The sequence below is a fragment of the Brachionichthys hirsutus genome, chromosome 8, assembly GCF_040956055.1.
Source record: "Brachionichthys hirsutus isolate HB-005 chromosome 8, CSIRO-AGI_Bhir_v1, whole genome shotgun sequence".
In the NCBI taxonomy this organism is placed as follows: domain Eukaryota; kingdom Metazoa; phylum Chordata; class Actinopteri; order Lophiiformes; family Brachionichthyidae; genus Brachionichthys; species Brachionichthys hirsutus.
In genome coordinates, this window is record NC_090904.1 from 8,075,051 (window position 1) to 8,093,204 (window position 18,154).

Here is an 18,154-nt window from a genome sequence, read left to right on the forward strand (position 1 = left end):
GTTCATCCAGAGTAGAACCGTTGCTGCTCCACTACTGAGTCTTTATTAGCTTCTTGCTTATTCATTCTGATTTTAATACCGATACTTATGAGAGAGTTATATACACAGGTCATCTCATTCACGTTGCATGGAGCCTCACTGTGTGATGAAATTTGTGCCTATACAAATATCCCCATTGAGCACCTCTAAAAGTTTGTTCCATGGTGCTTTACAGGCAATGCAAAATAATTTCATGCATTTATTTTGGGTCCTTGCATCAAATAGTGATAATTTTCAAGAATCTTTAAAGTGAGACCTTTTTCAAATAATTTTAATTGAGCTAGTTACGTTTTTGGTGACAAACCAAATTCTATTCTCTTCTGAAGATTGCCGTTTGTTCCAGAAGTCTTCAGATATCGATTTATCAGGAACTCTGCCGAATCAGCCTTTCACTTTAAATATTGTTTTTGTTCAGTCGATCAACATGAAAAAAAGAAAAGAAAAAAGCTTTGACTGATGAAGCAAACATCAAATGGACTGATTGATCGTGTAATGACATGGATCAATTACAGCTACTTCATATGAATGTGTACAAAAATGTCCATTTATTCCAGTAACGTTTGACCATGAATGTTGGGGATGTTGTTGCAGAGCAGTGTGCACTGCCCACTCATGTAAATCTTTCCGGTGTTTTGACGGACAGAGATCCGGAACCAGCTGGTGGAGCAGTTCAAATGCTTGGAGCAACAGTCTGAGTCTCGGATCCAGCTGCTGCAGGACCTGCAAGAATTCTTCCGCCGCAAGGCAGAGATTGAGCTGGAATACTCGCGCAGCTTGGAGAAAATGGCCGAGAGGTTCTCCTCCAAGATCCGCAGCTCCAGAGAGCACCAGCAGTTCAAGTGAGTTTCAAACTGTTGCATGGTGCACGCTGTTTATTTTAGTGGCTCAGGCCTGAATGGGTCGTTGGGCATTCTTTGCATTATTAAAACATTCTCGTGAACTTCCACGGGGCAGCTGAAACCTATCCCAGTTGGCATTGGGTGAGAGAGGCATGCACCCTGGAAAAGAGGCCAGTTCTTTGATGAGTCATATTTTTTAGACTGTGGAGTACTGTGCTGATTTATTTTTAAATTGAAACGAATCTGCACGATTCCAGTTGACAGCACAATTAAACCATTTATTAATGCTTTGCTGCACTTTGTGTGCATGCAGTACTTCTGTACTCCCATCCTGTTTTTTCAGACAATGATATGATATTTCACTCCCTGATGACCACACAGGCATGTCGAAGAAAATGTGCAAATCACTTTAAAACAGTGAGCAGCAGGCCCTGAAAAACAGAAGCCTTATCAGATCACACAGGAAGCAGCCATGGTTGTCATGCTAAGACGGAACATTCAAAAAGTGTGTGTTACCTAATAGAGCAAGCAATAGGAGAAGATGGATGGATAATAAAGTTGTTTTTTCATTCAGAACTGTTATAACAATGAACTGCATATCATTTAAAGTGACCACGCACCATTGAAAATACACAAAACCATGTCAAAGCCCTTTTCTTTTGCACAAATTCTCTGTTATCTTTGACTTGATAGTATATCTGAAATGACACATCGGTGCTACCCACCCCCCACACACAACAACATCCTTCTACCTGCCTGTCACAGTCTTTCCTTGAAGCTGAAGTTGTGCTCTAAGCCCCGTGCTGTGCTGCAGAGGAGAGCCTCATAATTAGCTTTAGGTACATACTTTTACAACACAATCAAATGAACCCATCTTGACCAGGATGGACTCCAGATGTGATGCTGAGTCACTCCGCAGTCTGTGCCGAGCCCTTCCAGTGTAGATTCATTAGCAAGCTGAACGCTGCTGTGATCTACAGCTACTGCAGCTCCACTGCTAAAAAAAACAAAACTCCACAGGATAATTTCATTCTTCAACTTTGCCTCATTTTCCACAGGGGAGAGACTCACTGAGGGGTTGCTCATGACTACGGTGCTGCTGCTGCCCTGCTAGATAGTGCACCACTTCCTTTTTCTCGCTTCTTAGTGACTCCTGAGAGACAACGGCTAACATAATTCTAATAATGGAGGTGACATTTTAGGTTATACCATGAAAGGCATTTATAAACTTCCCCGTTAAAATGGAGTGGATGTGTAATGTCATTCTATCATGCAGATATACTCAGGCAGGCCAAAAAGGTAGCAACATCAGAAAGGAAGGGAGATAGACGCTCATGCAATATTGACCTGTCTGGGGGAGATAAGAGGGGGCTTGTAGTGGTGTCCAAATTGGACAGTGTGTGCTCATGCATGAATCCCTGCGTGTTTATTCAAGTGATCGGTTTAGGAGCCACCGAGATCGGAGGGGCGTTTCCTATCTTTACGGGGCCAGAGCATGTTCAAGCGTTATCTCTGTTCATTTCATGGTGAGCAAAAGGCACAGCTTTGACAAGGTTTTCATTGATCCAGCAAAATTCCTAATAAGTATTGAAGAGTGTGACGATGTAGTTAACTCACTGACACGAACGTGCAGGAAGCATTAGTCCCTGTATGTGTGTGTGTGTGTGCGTTGTAGACTCACGCCTGCTGTCAGGAGGGGCAAACGTTGAAAAGCATCACGCCAGGCTTGGCGTCCTTTAGCAGAGCAGTACATTCAAGATAAAGTGTCCAGCTGGAGGAAGTCAAGATGAACTGGTTCCCACTTTGTTTGTCAGATCTTGTCAGTCTTTTTCTGAGGCTTTGCTCCGGCCTCGACAAGCAGCTGCGCTTTATCAAATGTTGGCAGTGACGCCCCGCGAAAAGGACAAAAAACAAAGAGACTAAATGATGTGCAAATCAGCAATGCGGCATATTGGAGCCCCGCTTGATCCAGAGACATGGAGCATTAAAACGGCTCGGCGGGTGCCCACATGCTCTTTGTCTTTTCAAACTGCTTGGCTCTGTCTGCTCTTCCTCAGCTGCTTCATTGATAAGCATTAAGCAGGCAGTGTGGAGGGGATTAAAGGCCTTCGCTGAGCCGAGGCCTGGGTCAATAAATGCACACTTTCTTTAGAGAATACTGGCTTAGACACGTCACTGAGTGATATGGTGATCCGGTGCAACCAAAAGTTGTTAAAAGCGACGATTACCTGTTCAAAGTATGCGTATTGCGTTCTCTAAATACAGATGGCTTCCTTATTTCACTTCTCCCTCCTCTGTCCTTGCGTTTGATCTTCACGCTTCTCTGTGGATCACAGATTACGCTGCATGTACGTTTCACAGACCGTGTAGCAAACCACTGAGGCAGTCAGGCGATGCTTTGAAGGACGAGACGGATGTAACGGGATGCCAGAGAGCTGCACCAGACTCTCCTCCTCCTCTGCCCTCGCACGTCTCCAGAGACTCTCAGGGCTCATCGTTTACCTTCCGCATGTTAATGATATCCTGTGTAGAAGCACAGAGCGCATGGAGGTATCCAAAAAGCAACCCTTTTGAAGCCCTCCAGGTTAATTGGTCATAGGACGTCATCTGCTTTCAGCTTTTTTTTTTATTTTTTACAAGAAATCAGTATGGAGAAGTATGAAATGAGTAAAGATGGCAGCATGAATGTTGTTGAATAGTCCTTATATCATCTAAAGTCAAAGAGCTACACCCAAAAATGTTGCAGGGGAAAAGTGCCACAAGCGACACTTAGCAGCCGAATTATATTTGGGACTGCAGCAATTTAAAATATAAGAGTAGCTCAGCGGATTTTCTTCCTGGGCGGGAGGATGGGAAGGATGAAAATGGGCAAAAAATAGGGTGCGCTTAGGGATGTGATGAAGCATCTCTGACCACTTTTAGGGATTAGCAGCAAGTGGAGATGTTTATTCCCTAAACCTCTTAACCACAAACAGCAATTACACACTAAGGAGCTGCATTCATCCCAGGAAGACGGGTCGCTCAAGCAGAACTGGTACATGAGGGGTGGTGAAAACCTAGCATGGAGCGAAGGACAATATTGTTGCATCAGGTACTCTATTGTTCGGAAAATAAAATTCTGTCCTTTGTGTTTATTGTCTGTCGGTTGGGCTCATCGCATTTCGACACAGCCAATCAATCACGTCCGGTTTAATGACTGTATTCCCGCTCCTTGAATGCAAGGATGAAATATGGAGTAGATTAACTGCTGGATTTTCTCTGTTCATTCAACCCACTGTTACATTTCTCTTATGGCGCATTAGCCTGTGAGACAAAATTCATCTCGGGACCGAATTGCCAATCCAATGAAGATGGAGGTCCAGTAATAAGAGGATTGAGGACGTGCCATCCTTTTATTTCTACTCAGATATTATGAAGCTGGATGTGATTAGTCTTGTGGAAGCTCTGATTCGAGGAGTCCTTGATGTTTTGGGAGCTCATCCCTCTTTTCAGGTGCACAACGAAACTCTACACCCCCCCCCCCCCCACCCCACCCTGCTCCGACTCTCTCCCACCATTCTGTCTGTCTCTCTCTCTGTCTGTCTCTCTGTCTCTCTCTGTCTCCTCCTCAGGGCTGGTTGATTGATTAACGTTCAGATAAGACCCAGACGATGGTGGAGGTATAAAAGGATTATGTGTGTGTGTGTGTGTGTGTGTGTCCAGTTAATGTCTTTGGTCTTTCGATTTGAAAGCACCTGAGGCGGAGACAGTTTAAACTGATTATGCTGCGATCAGGGCCCGTGGCCACCAGCATTATGCATCAGTTGATGCCTCATTTGTTTGGAACGAGGGTGGAATTTATTCACTGAGTTGACTGATTTTTCTTGCAGCATCTTTCTCAGGCTGATATTTGTATTGTTTTGTTCAAATTTCCAATGGATATTGGAAACTTTGAACACCTTGAGAATTGATTCAGTCACTCGTGTACCCGGCTGGATAAAATAAGGTAACTTTTTTTAATCCCTTCATTTTTCATCTAGGGTTGTCATCAGATCAAATTTGACTATTAAAACAAACCTATCTTTCTCCTGCTTTCAGAAAAGACCAGCACCTGCTGTCCTCGGTGAACTGCTGGTACCTGGTGCTGAATCAGACGAGGCGCGAGAGCCGCGACCACGCCACCCTCAGTGACATCTACACCAACAACGTCATCGTTCGCTTGGCCCAGATCAGCGAGGACGTGATCCGCCTCTTCAAGAAGGTCATCCCTCTTGGTTTCCTTCTTCCTCTCTCGTCAGCCCCCCTTAAATGTAAAAGTCCAAGGAGGAAATTCAAGAAACTTTTATTTAATCAGCCTCATTGTGTTACCTTTATGCCAGTAACACCAGCACAGTGCATGGTGTGAGGAGAAGTGAAGCTGAGACAAGGGCTTCCACAGAATGTATGACCTGCCAAAGCTCTTGCATTGTGTTGCATCACAGCCTCTTGTCGTTGGCCCAGCCCTCCCTGCTCTCTATCTGCAGCAGTCTGTCTCTCTTTGTAGCCACTGATGCATAAAGATGCCATTCGCCAGTTCTCTGAGGACGCTCCACATTCATCGCCGTCAGACCAAGCCATGCCTGGTCGAGACTCAGCGCCACATCTCTCTTGCACCATGTAAAATATACTAACCAGGGACGCTGTGTCAGTGTGTCATTATTAATCATATATTACACTAAGAAATTCACAGCCCCACATTCCACCTCATTGGTCTGAGCTTTGCGAACAGGCTTCACTGGATTTTCAGTCATTTTTAGTTTCATGTTTGACTGGAAAGAGGAGCTGATTACAAAAAAAAAGAGGAACAGAAACAATCTCTGTGCTTGTGGCTGCAAGTGTTCGAAATGGTAGCGGATAAAAGTGGCGTTCAACTAATTTCATTTAATAGCATGTTTAGTTTAGAATAAATAAAATACGACTTACATTCGTCAAAGAATACCAGACATCCAAACCGTTGGATGGAGAGCAAAATAAGGATTCGAGGTGTTGGAAAATTTGAGCTGCTGGTTCCGCTGGATGCAAAATCAGGAAGCCGTCAGGGCCACTGAGAATCATCCTCTGATGTCATTAAATAGCTTCACCAATTTTGGTGTCAGTTTGTGTCCAAATAAAAGTCAAGATATTTCTCACCGTCTCACCAAAATTGCAGTGTCAGCACAGCCGGCAGTTTGTTGCAGCTGAAGGCTCAAACTCTCCTTGTTTCTCTCCTCTGGCTCTCAGAGCAAGGACATCGGGATCCAGATGCACGAGGAGCTGGTCAAGGTGACGAACGAACTCTACACTGTAAGTTACACATATATCTGTACAGCGTGATTCCTCTCATCACCGGTCTTTTTCACTTCTATATTTCTTTAATTTTTTTGTTTTTTCTATTTAAGTCATCATCCTGCAGCAGCTTCCAATAAGTGTTGATGTAAGTTTTTTAAAAAAAAGTGCTGGATGGATGTCGTCCCAAATGTCACACATAATTATTATTTAATTGTATTCGTGACATGAATTTTTTAATGAAATTTAATAGGTTTTTCTTGTCAGATCAGCATGATATGATGGAGCAATTTTAATGAAGGCGACATGTTTTTGAAGCTCATAGTATCGCAGTTGTATTTAAATGGGCTGTAAGCATATCAGACTGATAAGTATTTCTATTAATATTGCTGTATCTGCATTTTTAATGTTAACTTTTGCCTTCTTCTACATTAAACTATAAAAACTCAAGTGTCAGTAATAGGTTGATGAGCATATGCTGCGATGCTGCACTGACTTTTATTGAGGGGGGGGGGGGGGGGCAAGAACTGGATGAGCTCCAGGCTGCTTCAGCAATCTTCCGCTCCCTGAGGAGAAACCAAATACATGACGGAGCTGCCTTGGATGACTTATTCATCCATGCAACCTGAGGAGAGTGAAACTACCAAAGGGATGGCAGCCCGCCTTGATCCTGACATCTGTGCTGGATGCTTCAACAGTGTTATACAGAGCATGTGATTATCAAAAGCGCATCAAAGATAATTATAGAAAAATGAACTTTTTATCTCTTAAATGTATTGACATTTTGTCTTAGTTATTGTTATTATAAATGTTATTGTCCTATACTTTAGATTGTTAGACTGTATCTCAAAAAGTTCACAAAAACATCACAAATTAAGAATTTCATACATACATACATTTAATAACTTGATCTCCATCCAGCATGGCCTATCCCTGTTTTGGTGTCTCCTTGCATGCTTTTTGAAGCTCACGTATTGCCAGTGTGACGCTGCAGCAGAATAATAGTGAGGGCACAGACCCTGCTTTCTGTGTCTCGTCATTAATACCAAACCTGACACAAGAAATGGGAGCAAAAGCCAATTTTCTGTAAAATTCCAGCTTTCTCGGCGTGAACCTCTTTTAATTTCCTGCTACGCTGATTTAATATCCCTGCTGGGATGAATAAAGGTTCAGCCTATCTTATCTTTCTGATGCAGCACCTTGTGTCTGATGTCTGCTCTTTAGTGTAAAAAACAAACAAACACACACAATTGTTCTCTTGTTAACAACAACAATGAAAATCTCTGTCAGGAATGTCTGATGAAGTAGCTTTCATTCAGTCAGCCATTCATTTATTCAATCATTGTTTGAGCTTTTTCAGTTTCCAGAGCAGATCTCAATCAATCAACACTTTGAATGCACATGGCAGCCAAGTATTGAGGCGATGCCACCAAAACCACCGAAAACATGCAAACTAGGTGAATTTGTTACACTAAATTGAACATAGGTGTGAGTGTGTGTGAATGATTTTCTGTTTGTGTGTGGCCCTGCGAAGAACTGCGATTTCTGACCTTGTATTATTAATAATAATAATAAAAACTCCAGCCCGTTCCGCTCTGTTATGTTTCACCGGCTCAGAGTCCACTCGGGAGATTAACAGCCCGTTGCTGTCAGATGATCCAGCCATGCGCACCAACTTTAGACAGAGCTTAAATCCAGTCATCCTTAAAATGACTTGCAGGACTTGTCGGCAGGTGATTTGAAAGTGACTTTGGGGTTAGGGCACATCATCAGAGGAATTTAAAAATGACATGACAGCCTGTGAAGGAAAAGAGTGTTGGGCCTTCCGGACAGACCATCGTTGAGTTTTATTACTCCGGGAATAGATGGTTGCCCTTATTTGATGTATTTATTATTAGTATTTACCTTATAGGTCTATTGTCATTCTGTCATTGTTGTTGTCGGGGGTTGCCCGGAGAGGACTTGTACTTAGTAGAGCCCGACAGCACTGGTAAATGTCGATATCACAGGGTTATAGGTCAGTGGAAGATTATAGTGGCAAGTTGCCCAACAGCAAAGGCAAGCGAGACGAGAATCACCGGTGGAGATAAGAGTTGCTCTGCAGGTCAGGTTCAGCACTAAATGAGCATTATGCACTTGTTCACAGGAAACAAATTAACGACCTCATCCCAAGGTGTCCAGATGAAATAATGAGCGCCCACATTGCACATCTGGACGCTCTTTTCCCCGAATGGGCCTCTGTGAGGCGAGCCTGTCTGACTGAGCATCTGGGAGGAATTACGATAGACTCAGGATGCTCCTGTCTTGCCTAATGAAGGGTTCTGTCACTGCAGTCTCGTCCACATCGTGTTGGAGTTGGATGACGTGTGTTTGAAGGGCTTTAGCGGAGATCAAGTTGAATAAGTCACTGCATAGAAAACAGAAAATAACGCTGTCGCTGCTGCGTAAGGAAACTGAGAATCACCGATTATAATGAAGCATTGCTGTCAAAAATGATGAAGAGGGCAGGAAAGCCACAGCGAGGAGGGAGAGTTTTGAAGATTTGACAGCCAAACCAAAACCACACTCAACTCTGGCTCCTGCAGTCTCTTAAAATAGTCCGCATGCAGTGACATCTGTGCAACGTCTCAAATGGATCCAGCAGGCCACAAGAAAAAGTCCAAATCAAACCTTTTTTGGAAGGAAATGACAATGAGGACTATTGTACTACTTGTACAATTATATATTCTCTTTCTTATTTTATACACAATTTTCAGTCAATCAATCGATCTATTGCTTTTTGTTATTTTAATCAAAGATTAATTGATTACTGTTTAACATGTGAAATGTTTTCTCAAACATTTCTCAGAACCAGTGAAATATTCATCAAAATCCAAAGATCAACAACATTTCTATTATATGACAAATAAAAAAAACTACAAATCTTGAATTTTAGAGGCTGAAACAGAAAAATATTTGACATTTTAAAAATTGCCAAATTACTTGACTTGTAGCTCTAATTTTACTAAACAAATTATGTACATTTCAATCGAACAGACGAAGCCAAGTGCAGCCTTTCTCAGTCCACAGGCTCCTGAATGTACCGCTGATCAAATCAGGGTGCCCTCTGATTGTCCCTTAGTTTACCAGCACCTGAAATGCGTGTTTAAATCTTGTCTTCCAGGTGATGAAAACATACCACATGTACCACACAGAGAGCATCAGCGCAGAGAGCAAGCTGAAGGATGCCGAGAAGCAAGAGGAGAAGCAGTTCAGCAAGTCCGGAGATCTTAACGTGAACCTCCTGCGCCATGAGGACCGGCAGCCGAGACGCAGCTTTGTCAGGAAAATCGAGAAGATGAAAGAGAAGGTGGGTATAATGATGGTGTGTGTGTGTGTGTGTGTGTAATAGATTGTCTTCAGGAGTGAACGCTAATGCTATCAAGTGTTCTAAGTCAACGTAAACGATAATTACATGTAATTATTATGTTCACAACTGGTTTTATTGGTTTGTGTGACCCAAAATTGTTTTTTTCTGCACCTCCGCTTCCCATATTTCAATGAGGAGTTTATCACAGTCCGGTTCTGTTCATTCAGGACTAGCTCTATGGGCTTGGTCCATTGGAAAAGGGTGAGAATAGATTAGACCAGCAGACAGACAGCTGTATAATTTCATAGACTCCCAGGAGTATATTTTATGTCCTCATCACAGTACACACTGGGCAGACAGTAGTACTGGACTTCTCTACCAGTGGTGTGACATCTGGTGCCCAATGCACACATGCATTTCTTATTACGGAGCTTCTGTAGGAGTTCCATCATGCAAATGAACTCCCCATTATCTCTCAGGCGCAGGGAATCAAGGCAGCGTCTCTTTTCTCTCCGGCTGCAATCCTCAAAGACGCTGCATAGCTGTTTCTGAGTGCTCTGCAGAACACAGAGTGGCAATAGTTATTCCACTTCCCTGCTTGCCTGTTTCAAAGCTCTTGGAAGAGGATGGAACAGTTCATCTGTCCTTAATTGAAAACTGGAATTTGCATTGTAATGGTATTGTGAAAATGGAGGTACAAATTCATGTATTGAAAAATACATAGGAAAAAAAGAGTTAAAAAAATGAGCAAAATGTTTTTTTCTTCTTCAGAATTCAGTCTTCTTAAGAGCAGGTTGTATGAATACTCTTAAATACTTCATTGCCAAGCAAAGCTGGCTGACATGTTACTATCGAGTGGCAGCTTCTCAACAATCTCGCCTGCCGTCTCCCGCTGCAGCTGCCTGAGCACACGAGAGAACCCTCCCACCTGTGTGTCGCTTCTGTCTCCTCTCTCCTCTCCAGAGGCAAGCCAAGTACTCCGAGAATAAGCTGAAATGCACCAAAGCCCGGAATGACTATTTATTGAACCTGGCGGCGACGAATGCAGTTGTGGCAAAATACTACATCCATGATGTCTCTGATATGATTGATGTGAGTATATGCACGAGGTGCACATGTTTGTTTGCATCTCTCAGCTGGGGGTTATGCCGATTTAACGCTGCAGCACTTTGCCTTTTCTCGCCATCTGCTCCTGTATCGTGTTCACTCTCAGTTAGCTGTTTGTTTTCAAGCTGCTCTGTTTACCCCAGTCATTTGTGTCATTTTTAATTTCTGTGTAGCAAATGCTTGTGACTGATTGCCAATTTCACGGGTATATGTGTCTGTGCAGTAATCAAACCAAACCAAACAGCACGTAAAGGATGTGCTCAGCTGATCATTTCACGGGACTCCATGCTCGGTCTTCAGTCATCTCACCCACTGTCTCATTTGTTTTTCCTTGTTAATGCTGATTTTGGCAGCTCCGATGGGATAAACAAGTTTGTCTGACTGTCACCACATAAAAAAAACCTTGACTCAGGATGCACACTTCCTCTCCCTCCCTCTGTCTGTCTCTTCTTCTGTTGTCTATCCTTTCATGGGTAAGAGTCCAGAGAAGATGTTTTCTAACACAAGATCAAGAAGCTTCACGTTTGTACAATTTTAACAAGTGAAAACTGTCTCAAATGTCTTTTTTTCTTTTTTAAACTAAAGACTCCTATTTCTTATGACTAGGAAACACTCATCTAACACTTGAAAAGGAAATCGCTCTTTATTCAAGCTATGCACTCGTTCCACTGCCAGAGCGTCTGATTAACAGAGTTTAAAAGGCTGCCTTTGTTTAGGAAACTGTCAGTGATTGGAAGTCAGTCAAATTCAGCTGGTGAGCAGAGGCTCAATTTATGCAGCCATAAATGCTGTTAATGTGGTTGGCACTGGGCTCCCGGCCCATGTATTGCTGTTCTTGTTGTCTGTCCAGATGAAGTAATGGCAGAATCAAATAATTTCTTGTTTGTCTTTTTTTGTGTTTTCTGTATTCAATAATTTTGTTTGTCGACGTCTTCCTGTTGGTGCGAGATAAAGCGCTTTAGTTCACCTTTCTATCCCTGAGGTTGATCTGCCAGTCCTTCAAACAGGCCTGTTTATGGATGCTAATGGTTTTCACATTTATGCTTTGGGCGAGACAGTCATGGAACTCTATTTTTGCTACAGCAATAGATTAAGATTGATGGATCCGTTCTCTAGAAAATGGGAGACCCATATCATCCCTCATCTGGTTGTGCTGCCATAACGGGCAGAGGAGGAAAAGGGTTCAGTTTGTAATGTCGGACTAGGTTTCCAACCCCTGCACCGCTTTGCACTGCTGAGTGTGTCAGCATTATAGAACATTTAGGCCTGTATTTGGAAAATTGGTCTCAAATGTTTTATTTCCATAGAGAAATGCATCTTTTGCAGCATCAAATAGTAACTCAAGGCACATATTCATGTATTGGACATATTATGGTATTATTGCTGTGGGTTGTTTTATCTTAAAACAGTGCAGTGAAATTTATACTGAAATGAGGGGCATTTAGTAAAAGAAAAATAGGAGATGTTTTTAAATGTGCATCATGCAACTACAGTAGAGCACATTTCCAGAGCTTTAATGCAAGAGCATAACAACATAAAAAAAGCAAAGTGGGCAACAGTATTTGAACTAAAGAGCGTGTGCTCTGGTGACTATTTGCTCCTCCAGGCTGCTGCTGATATGAAAGTGTTGTCACAGAGTTTGTGTTTAAAACGCTGATCCTTTGCTCCCTTTAGTTTACACAGTGATGTGAAGGGGCTTATGCACCAAAGCGGAGCGACTTCTTCATCAGTGCCAAGGAGTGTTGATTTAGTGAGTCACAGAGCTGTCATTCGCCTCCAGCTCCCTCCGAACCTCCTCACAACCTTCGTCTGCTTAATTAGGTTGCTTCACGCAGCCCTGTGCGATGACGGTCTGTGCGTATCCGACTGTGCCAGCTCCTGGAATTCTTTGAACTCTGCTTCTATTTTTTTTTTTTTCTTCTGCATTAAAATGTAGCAGGAAGTAGTTTGGGGATTTAAGAATCTCGATTTGTTGTAAGAAGCTCAAACTAATGGACTTTTATATATATATATATATATCTCTTTATCGCTTTATTTCTCGCATTAGTTTATGCTGACTTGGCATATTAAATAGCAACTAAATTAGAATGAATGAGATTGCAATCACTTGCCAGTCTCTACAAGCTTCGCGTTTGCTACTGTGATGTGGAATCTGGGTTGTGGTTGGATACACGAGACTGGGTGTTAAAAACACCTTTCATGCACTCCATCCTTCCAAAATCTGCATTTTTGCTTCACCAGAGTTTCACCCATGATAAGTAGTCATGCGTTTTTGTATTTTGATTTAGCTTTACATTTTATTTTTTATCTTGTTTCCTTTGAAAAATAATTTTAGAAATGAATCTGATTGCTCTTGTCCAAAGTATACCTTATTCTCGCTTCACCAAACTTGACACACACTAACCATAAAAAGATGCTCCTTTTGATTGTTTCAATTTTAGACCAACTTTTTTTGTGTTTCCCATTGGATATTTTTGGTTAATTGGTATATTCAAACAATACACACTTCTCAAAAGTCATTAAAGTAATGGAGGATGCATCACACACTGATGAGACTGTTTCCCCTTGGATGGATGGATGGATGGATGTTTTGGGGGATGGTGAACTTTTCATATCAAGTTCAAATTTTAACAATAACATGTATGGCAATTAAATAATTCGTTTTTTGATTATTTATTCTATATTTCCCCCACAGTGCTGTGACCTTGGCTACCATGCTAGCTTGGCACGAACCTTCAGGACCTACCTATCTGCCGAATACAACTTGGAGACGTCCCGTCACGAGGGACTTGACATCATAGAAAATACGGTGGACAACCTGGATTCCCGCAATGACAAGCACAAGATCATGGATATGCATAACCAGGTGTTCTGCCCCCCAATGCGCTTTGACTACCTGCCACACATGGGCGATGAGGTGAGATCATTCGTTAATCGATCATTTAACTGGATAATTACAAAGTAATGCTTCAAGATTCGGTTGGATTTGCTGAGTCTGTCTTTACCCCCTACATGATCCGCCCCAGGTATGCCAGGTGAGCGCCCAGCAGCCCGTCCAGACTGAGCTCCTGATGCGTTACCACCAGCTGCAGTCCCGCTTAGCAACGCTGAAGATTGAGAATGAGGAGGTGAGTTATTGTGGCTCTGTGTCTGCTCCCCCCCCCCCCCCCCCCAAGAACAGAAAGCCCCGTCTCATTTTCCCCAGAGCCACGAAGGAGCGCCACACCACCATCTGTTCTCTTTGCAATTACCCTCCAGTGACCCTTGCTCTGCAGGAACGAGGCACATGTGGTGTTTAGGCAATGTTGTGTTTTCTATAAAGCTACATATTTATCAGCTGTACAATGAAGAAAAAATATTCTCATTATAACCTGCAGACACAAAGGTAAACGATATCACTTCTCTTTGCCTCCTCTCTCTCCCCCCCATAAAAACCTTCCTCAGTAATTTCATATATATTTGCCTTTTTGTTTTGTCAGAGTCTCCAATTTTGGCGCCTCTTGACTTGCATTCTTGTGCTGCTTTGTCATATTTCAATTTAATTCAAGGTCAAATATTTATTGGCTGTGGGATCAGTTTGTCTTGACACAAATGTCATAGTCCTGTAGATCAAACACTCTTGTCCTCCAAAAATGCCATTTGCTATGTTGCCTCCATCAAGGATTTGGAAAGAAACAGCCTTTATTCCCATTGAACGGAAACTACGACCAAAGACCGAGTCAGATCGAAGGCTTCGTTTGTCATCTCGCAGGTTAGGAAGACCTTGGACGCCACCATGCAAACGCTGCAGGACATGCTGACGGTGGAGGACTTTGATGTGTCGGACGCCTTCCAGCACAGCCGCTCCACTGAGTCCATTAAGTCTGTGGCCTCGGAGTCGTACATGAGCAAGCTGAATGTGGCCAAGAGGAGGGCGAACCAGCAGGAAACGGAAATGTTCTACTTCTCAGTGAGTCAGTGTCGATAAATCATTTTTTCTCCAAACTGCCCCCCCCCCCCCCCCCTGCTTTGAACATCAACTTTGCTTTGCTGCTTAAAATCAAGCTATCATGCTCTGAAGTGGAGCTGAGCATCGCTCAAGTGTTTGGCTCGGCTCTGGATAGTTTTACTGCTGCTCACTCAATGCCAACTCAATCTCTCTGTGCAGAAATTCAAAGAGTACCTGAATGGCAGCAACCTCATCATTAAGCTGCAGGCCAAGCACGACTTACTGAAGCAAACGCTGGGTGAAGGTGAGGAGTCCCTTCTCCCGATTGTGTAGTAGCATGCCTAGTATTCATCCTGTCATTAGGACACCACAGCTCAGTGGAATTGTTGTTCTCACGGTTATAAGGTGTGGATTTACTTTACTTATTGATGAGCAGTAGGGAGTGGGGTATAGAAGGATTCAAAGATGTTGTCAAGGAAGATGAAATGAGAGTTAATATACACTAAAAACAGACCACGTCAACTTTGAGATATCCATTCACCGTTTTATTAATCTGCACTGGTCAAATCAGTATCCAATTAGTGTCCATATGAACTGATGCTAAAGCTGCAGACTGGAAGAGAAGCCCTTTCCTGCCCCAGGGGTCCCTTTGTCACCTCGGCCATGACCGTTTTACACCAGATCAGTGAGCAGGAACAGAGCCACCCATTTCTGCAGCTGCGCCTGCAGCTAATAGAAACGGGCGTCAGGCAGACAGCTGAGACCTTCCCATGCTCCGGCTTATTTACATATTTCACACTTTGGCTTCGTTCATTCATTTAAGTCAGTTAATAAAAAATTTTTTTGCTCTGTGAGCTTTCAGGGCCTCAAGAACTTGTGATTTCCTCGGAGCTCTTTGGCAATTTGCGTAATTTTGCATATAATAAACACATCAGAGTTCATATTGAGCTGTGGACAGTTTGCGCGTCAACAATGGAGCAGCAGAGAGCGTCTGAACGCAGCATGTGGCCTACCCTGTACCGCCCATGTTTAATTATTCAGGCGATCAATCAAGGTAGCAAAATTCTCATTAGCTCCGTACTTCACACCCAAAATGATGTCTTTGTGTATGTGTGTGTGTGTGTGTGTGTGTGGGTGTGTGGGTGCGGTTCAGAAGAGGCAACAAGATGAGACTAGTGAACGCCACATACATTACGTATTATTAAAAACAATATGCCAGTCATGGCTGCTGGATAAAACGGTGCAGGAATATCTGCCAGTGGGTTTTCCCAGATTTACGACTCACCAAATCTCTTGCTCGACAAATTTGATTTGTGCTTGTCACCTTTTCATGTAGGACATCTACCTTTATGCCTCTGTCTGTCATAGATAGCGTGCATGGATCCCTCTATCACAGAGGAGCCCATGCTGGTTGGGTGGTCAGACGTAGACCGGACTATCACTCACAGGAGGGATGTCTGGGGGCTGTGCTGTTCTTTGCACCCATGGATGTTCCAGGCACTTTTCCCCATCTGCCATAATGATGTGTTGAGAAATGGGTTGGCCTTTGCTCTTTCTGTCCATTGTTTAGTTGCGTAAAGAAGCGTTGTGATGCATTGTTGTTGTTTATTTGTACATTCTGCACATCCTTTGTGGTTCTTCATCTAAATTCTAATCACTAACAGACAAAGACACACTCTCTCTGAATTTATTGAGAAGAAAAAAAGAGTCCAGAATTTATAGGCTGTGCTGTTCTATTGTGTTGTAAGAATTGGTGTTATAGTACAGCTGAGTATAATGGCTGTGTGTGCCTATAGTATGTACAACCCACAACAAAAGACTCAGTGAAGCAGCTCATGGATTGAACTGATGGGGCCCCTCCCTCATCAAAATATTCTAACTGCAGCAGCTCCTCCTTTTCTCTGCTCTGAGAGGAGGTCTCGAACCGCAAAGGGGCTTCTGGCCGGTTTTAGTGGTGAATGCTCAATGTTTTTTTGTCCAATTAATGATGTTAGCGCTGCTCTAATAGTCACGATGTCTCTCATCAGCCCCTCCAGTGACTGGATTCGGCATAATATGTACCATGAACCGATAACTGACCCCTGTTCTGTGCCGTTTCTTCCACAGGGGAAAGGGCCGAGTGTGGAACAACAAGGTAAGATGTCCACTGGGATTCCTGTCCTTCAGATACGTTTACTCTTGCTCAACGTGACAAAATAAGTTGTGTTGGCATGTTTCATTGTGATTAGGAGAATACATGTGGATGTGTGGTTCGATAATGCTGGAAAAATATGTATCATTATTTGTTGTTATCATTAAGTTGGAATCGGAAAACAAAGCAACAGCCAATCATGTATTTGTGAGTTCCAATAAGTACCGTTATGCGTTTTTAATTGGTTGCCAGTTCATGGGTGCTCTAATGTATCTGAAGACGTGACACAGCAACCGGTTGGCTTGAGTTGATTGACCTTGGCAGTTGGCAATAGTAGTCATTCATTTCTGCTTTGGATTTCATTGGTTAAGGCATTTTTTATTTGAAGATCCAAGTCTAGTCCTCCTTTTCTATTACGTATGAAATGAACGAAACATCTACATTATTTTTATTTTGCTCCTTCTTTCAACATTTCCCAGGCCCCCCATCCTTCCCCCTAAACCACAGAAAATGCGGAAATCTAGGCCTCGCTCCATGTATAACCACAAGCTGTTCAATGGCAATATGGAGACCTTCATCAAGGTACCCAGTGGTGGAGTGGTGTCTGCCTGAAGGCATCTAGAGCCTTCGTTCTCTTCCTCACTTCTGCGCCTCTCTCTTTCCGCACCCCTTGATCATGCTGTAACGCCTCTGTGCAACCTCTAATCTTCCCCCTCCTTACCGAGGCTCTTCCGGTGCAGACAGAGCAGCAGACAGTTGTCTCTTTATTCCTCTCCAGAGCAATTTATAGCTCTGGCTTGATTTCTAAATCCAGTCTCTCTTTAGACAACAGTGGGTTTGCTTTGTCCCACACTGCACCCAACATTGACTGCATCCCTGCAGCGCTCTGTGCTTAGCCTGCTTTCACCTGCTTCTCTAACTCCCTGCTTTTCTGCTCTCTCCTCCTGTGCTGCTCTGTGCTTTACTGCTTTCTGTCCCAGGGGACGAAGGAATGCCCGTACCCGCATTCAGGTATCTTTGTTGGAGCTTATTTTGCAGGGCCTGTAGGGTAACAGTATTAATACGCCTGTTAATGATCATATAATACCTGCATGCCGCTGGTTTCTACAGCTGTTCTTATCCTGTGATGTAATAACTGGTATAATAATAATTATATTTATTATATCAGTATAATTGTAATTGTTATTGAATGTTTGTTTCACACTGCTCATGAGATTCATCATGTCGAGAACATTTTCAGTCTGTGTGAATTAGAACGCGTGATTTGTTTATGGCAAGTATTAAACGAAAAGTATTTCTAACTATATTAAGATGTATCTACTGTTAAAACCTGTATTTATAAGTTCATTTATTTGTGTATATATATATATATATATTTTTTTTAATTCCCCCCCAGGACTCAGGTCAACCAATCCCACTTGTTGTAGAGAGCTGTATCAGATGCATCAATCTATACGGTAAGTCTGGCATCATGTTGC

At 42.8% G+C, this 18,154-nt stretch overlaps 1 protein-coding gene across 1 annotated transcript in view; it reads left to right on the forward strand.

Moving 5' to 3' along the window:
- srgap3 (SLIT-ROBO Rho GTPase activating protein 3) overlaps window positions 1-18,154 on the forward strand; it is a 35,722-nt gene that overhangs the window by 11,049 nt on the left and 6,519 nt on the right. The window contains exons 2-13 of the mRNA XM_068742973.1: window positions 683-878; window positions 4,956-5,118; window positions 6,117-6,179; window positions 9,325-9,510; window positions 10,474-10,602; window positions 13,313-13,534; window positions 13,644-13,745; window positions 14,369-14,566; window positions 14,765-14,849; window positions 16,652-16,679; window positions 17,156-17,258; window positions 18,073-18,133. Coding sequence (XP_068599074.1) covers window positions 683-878; window positions 4,956-5,118; window positions 6,117-6,179; window positions 9,325-9,510; window positions 10,474-10,602; window positions 13,313-13,534; window positions 13,644-13,745; window positions 14,369-14,566; window positions 14,765-14,849; window positions 16,652-16,679; window positions 17,156-17,258; window positions 18,073-18,133 — 1,536 coding nt within the window. The remainder of the gene's footprint in view (window positions 1-682; window positions 879-4,955; window positions 5,119-6,116; window positions 6,180-9,324; window positions 9,511-10,473; window positions 10,603-13,312; window positions 13,535-13,643; window positions 13,746-14,368; window positions 14,567-14,764; window positions 14,850-16,651; window positions 16,680-17,155; window positions 17,259-18,072; window positions 18,134-18,154) is intronic.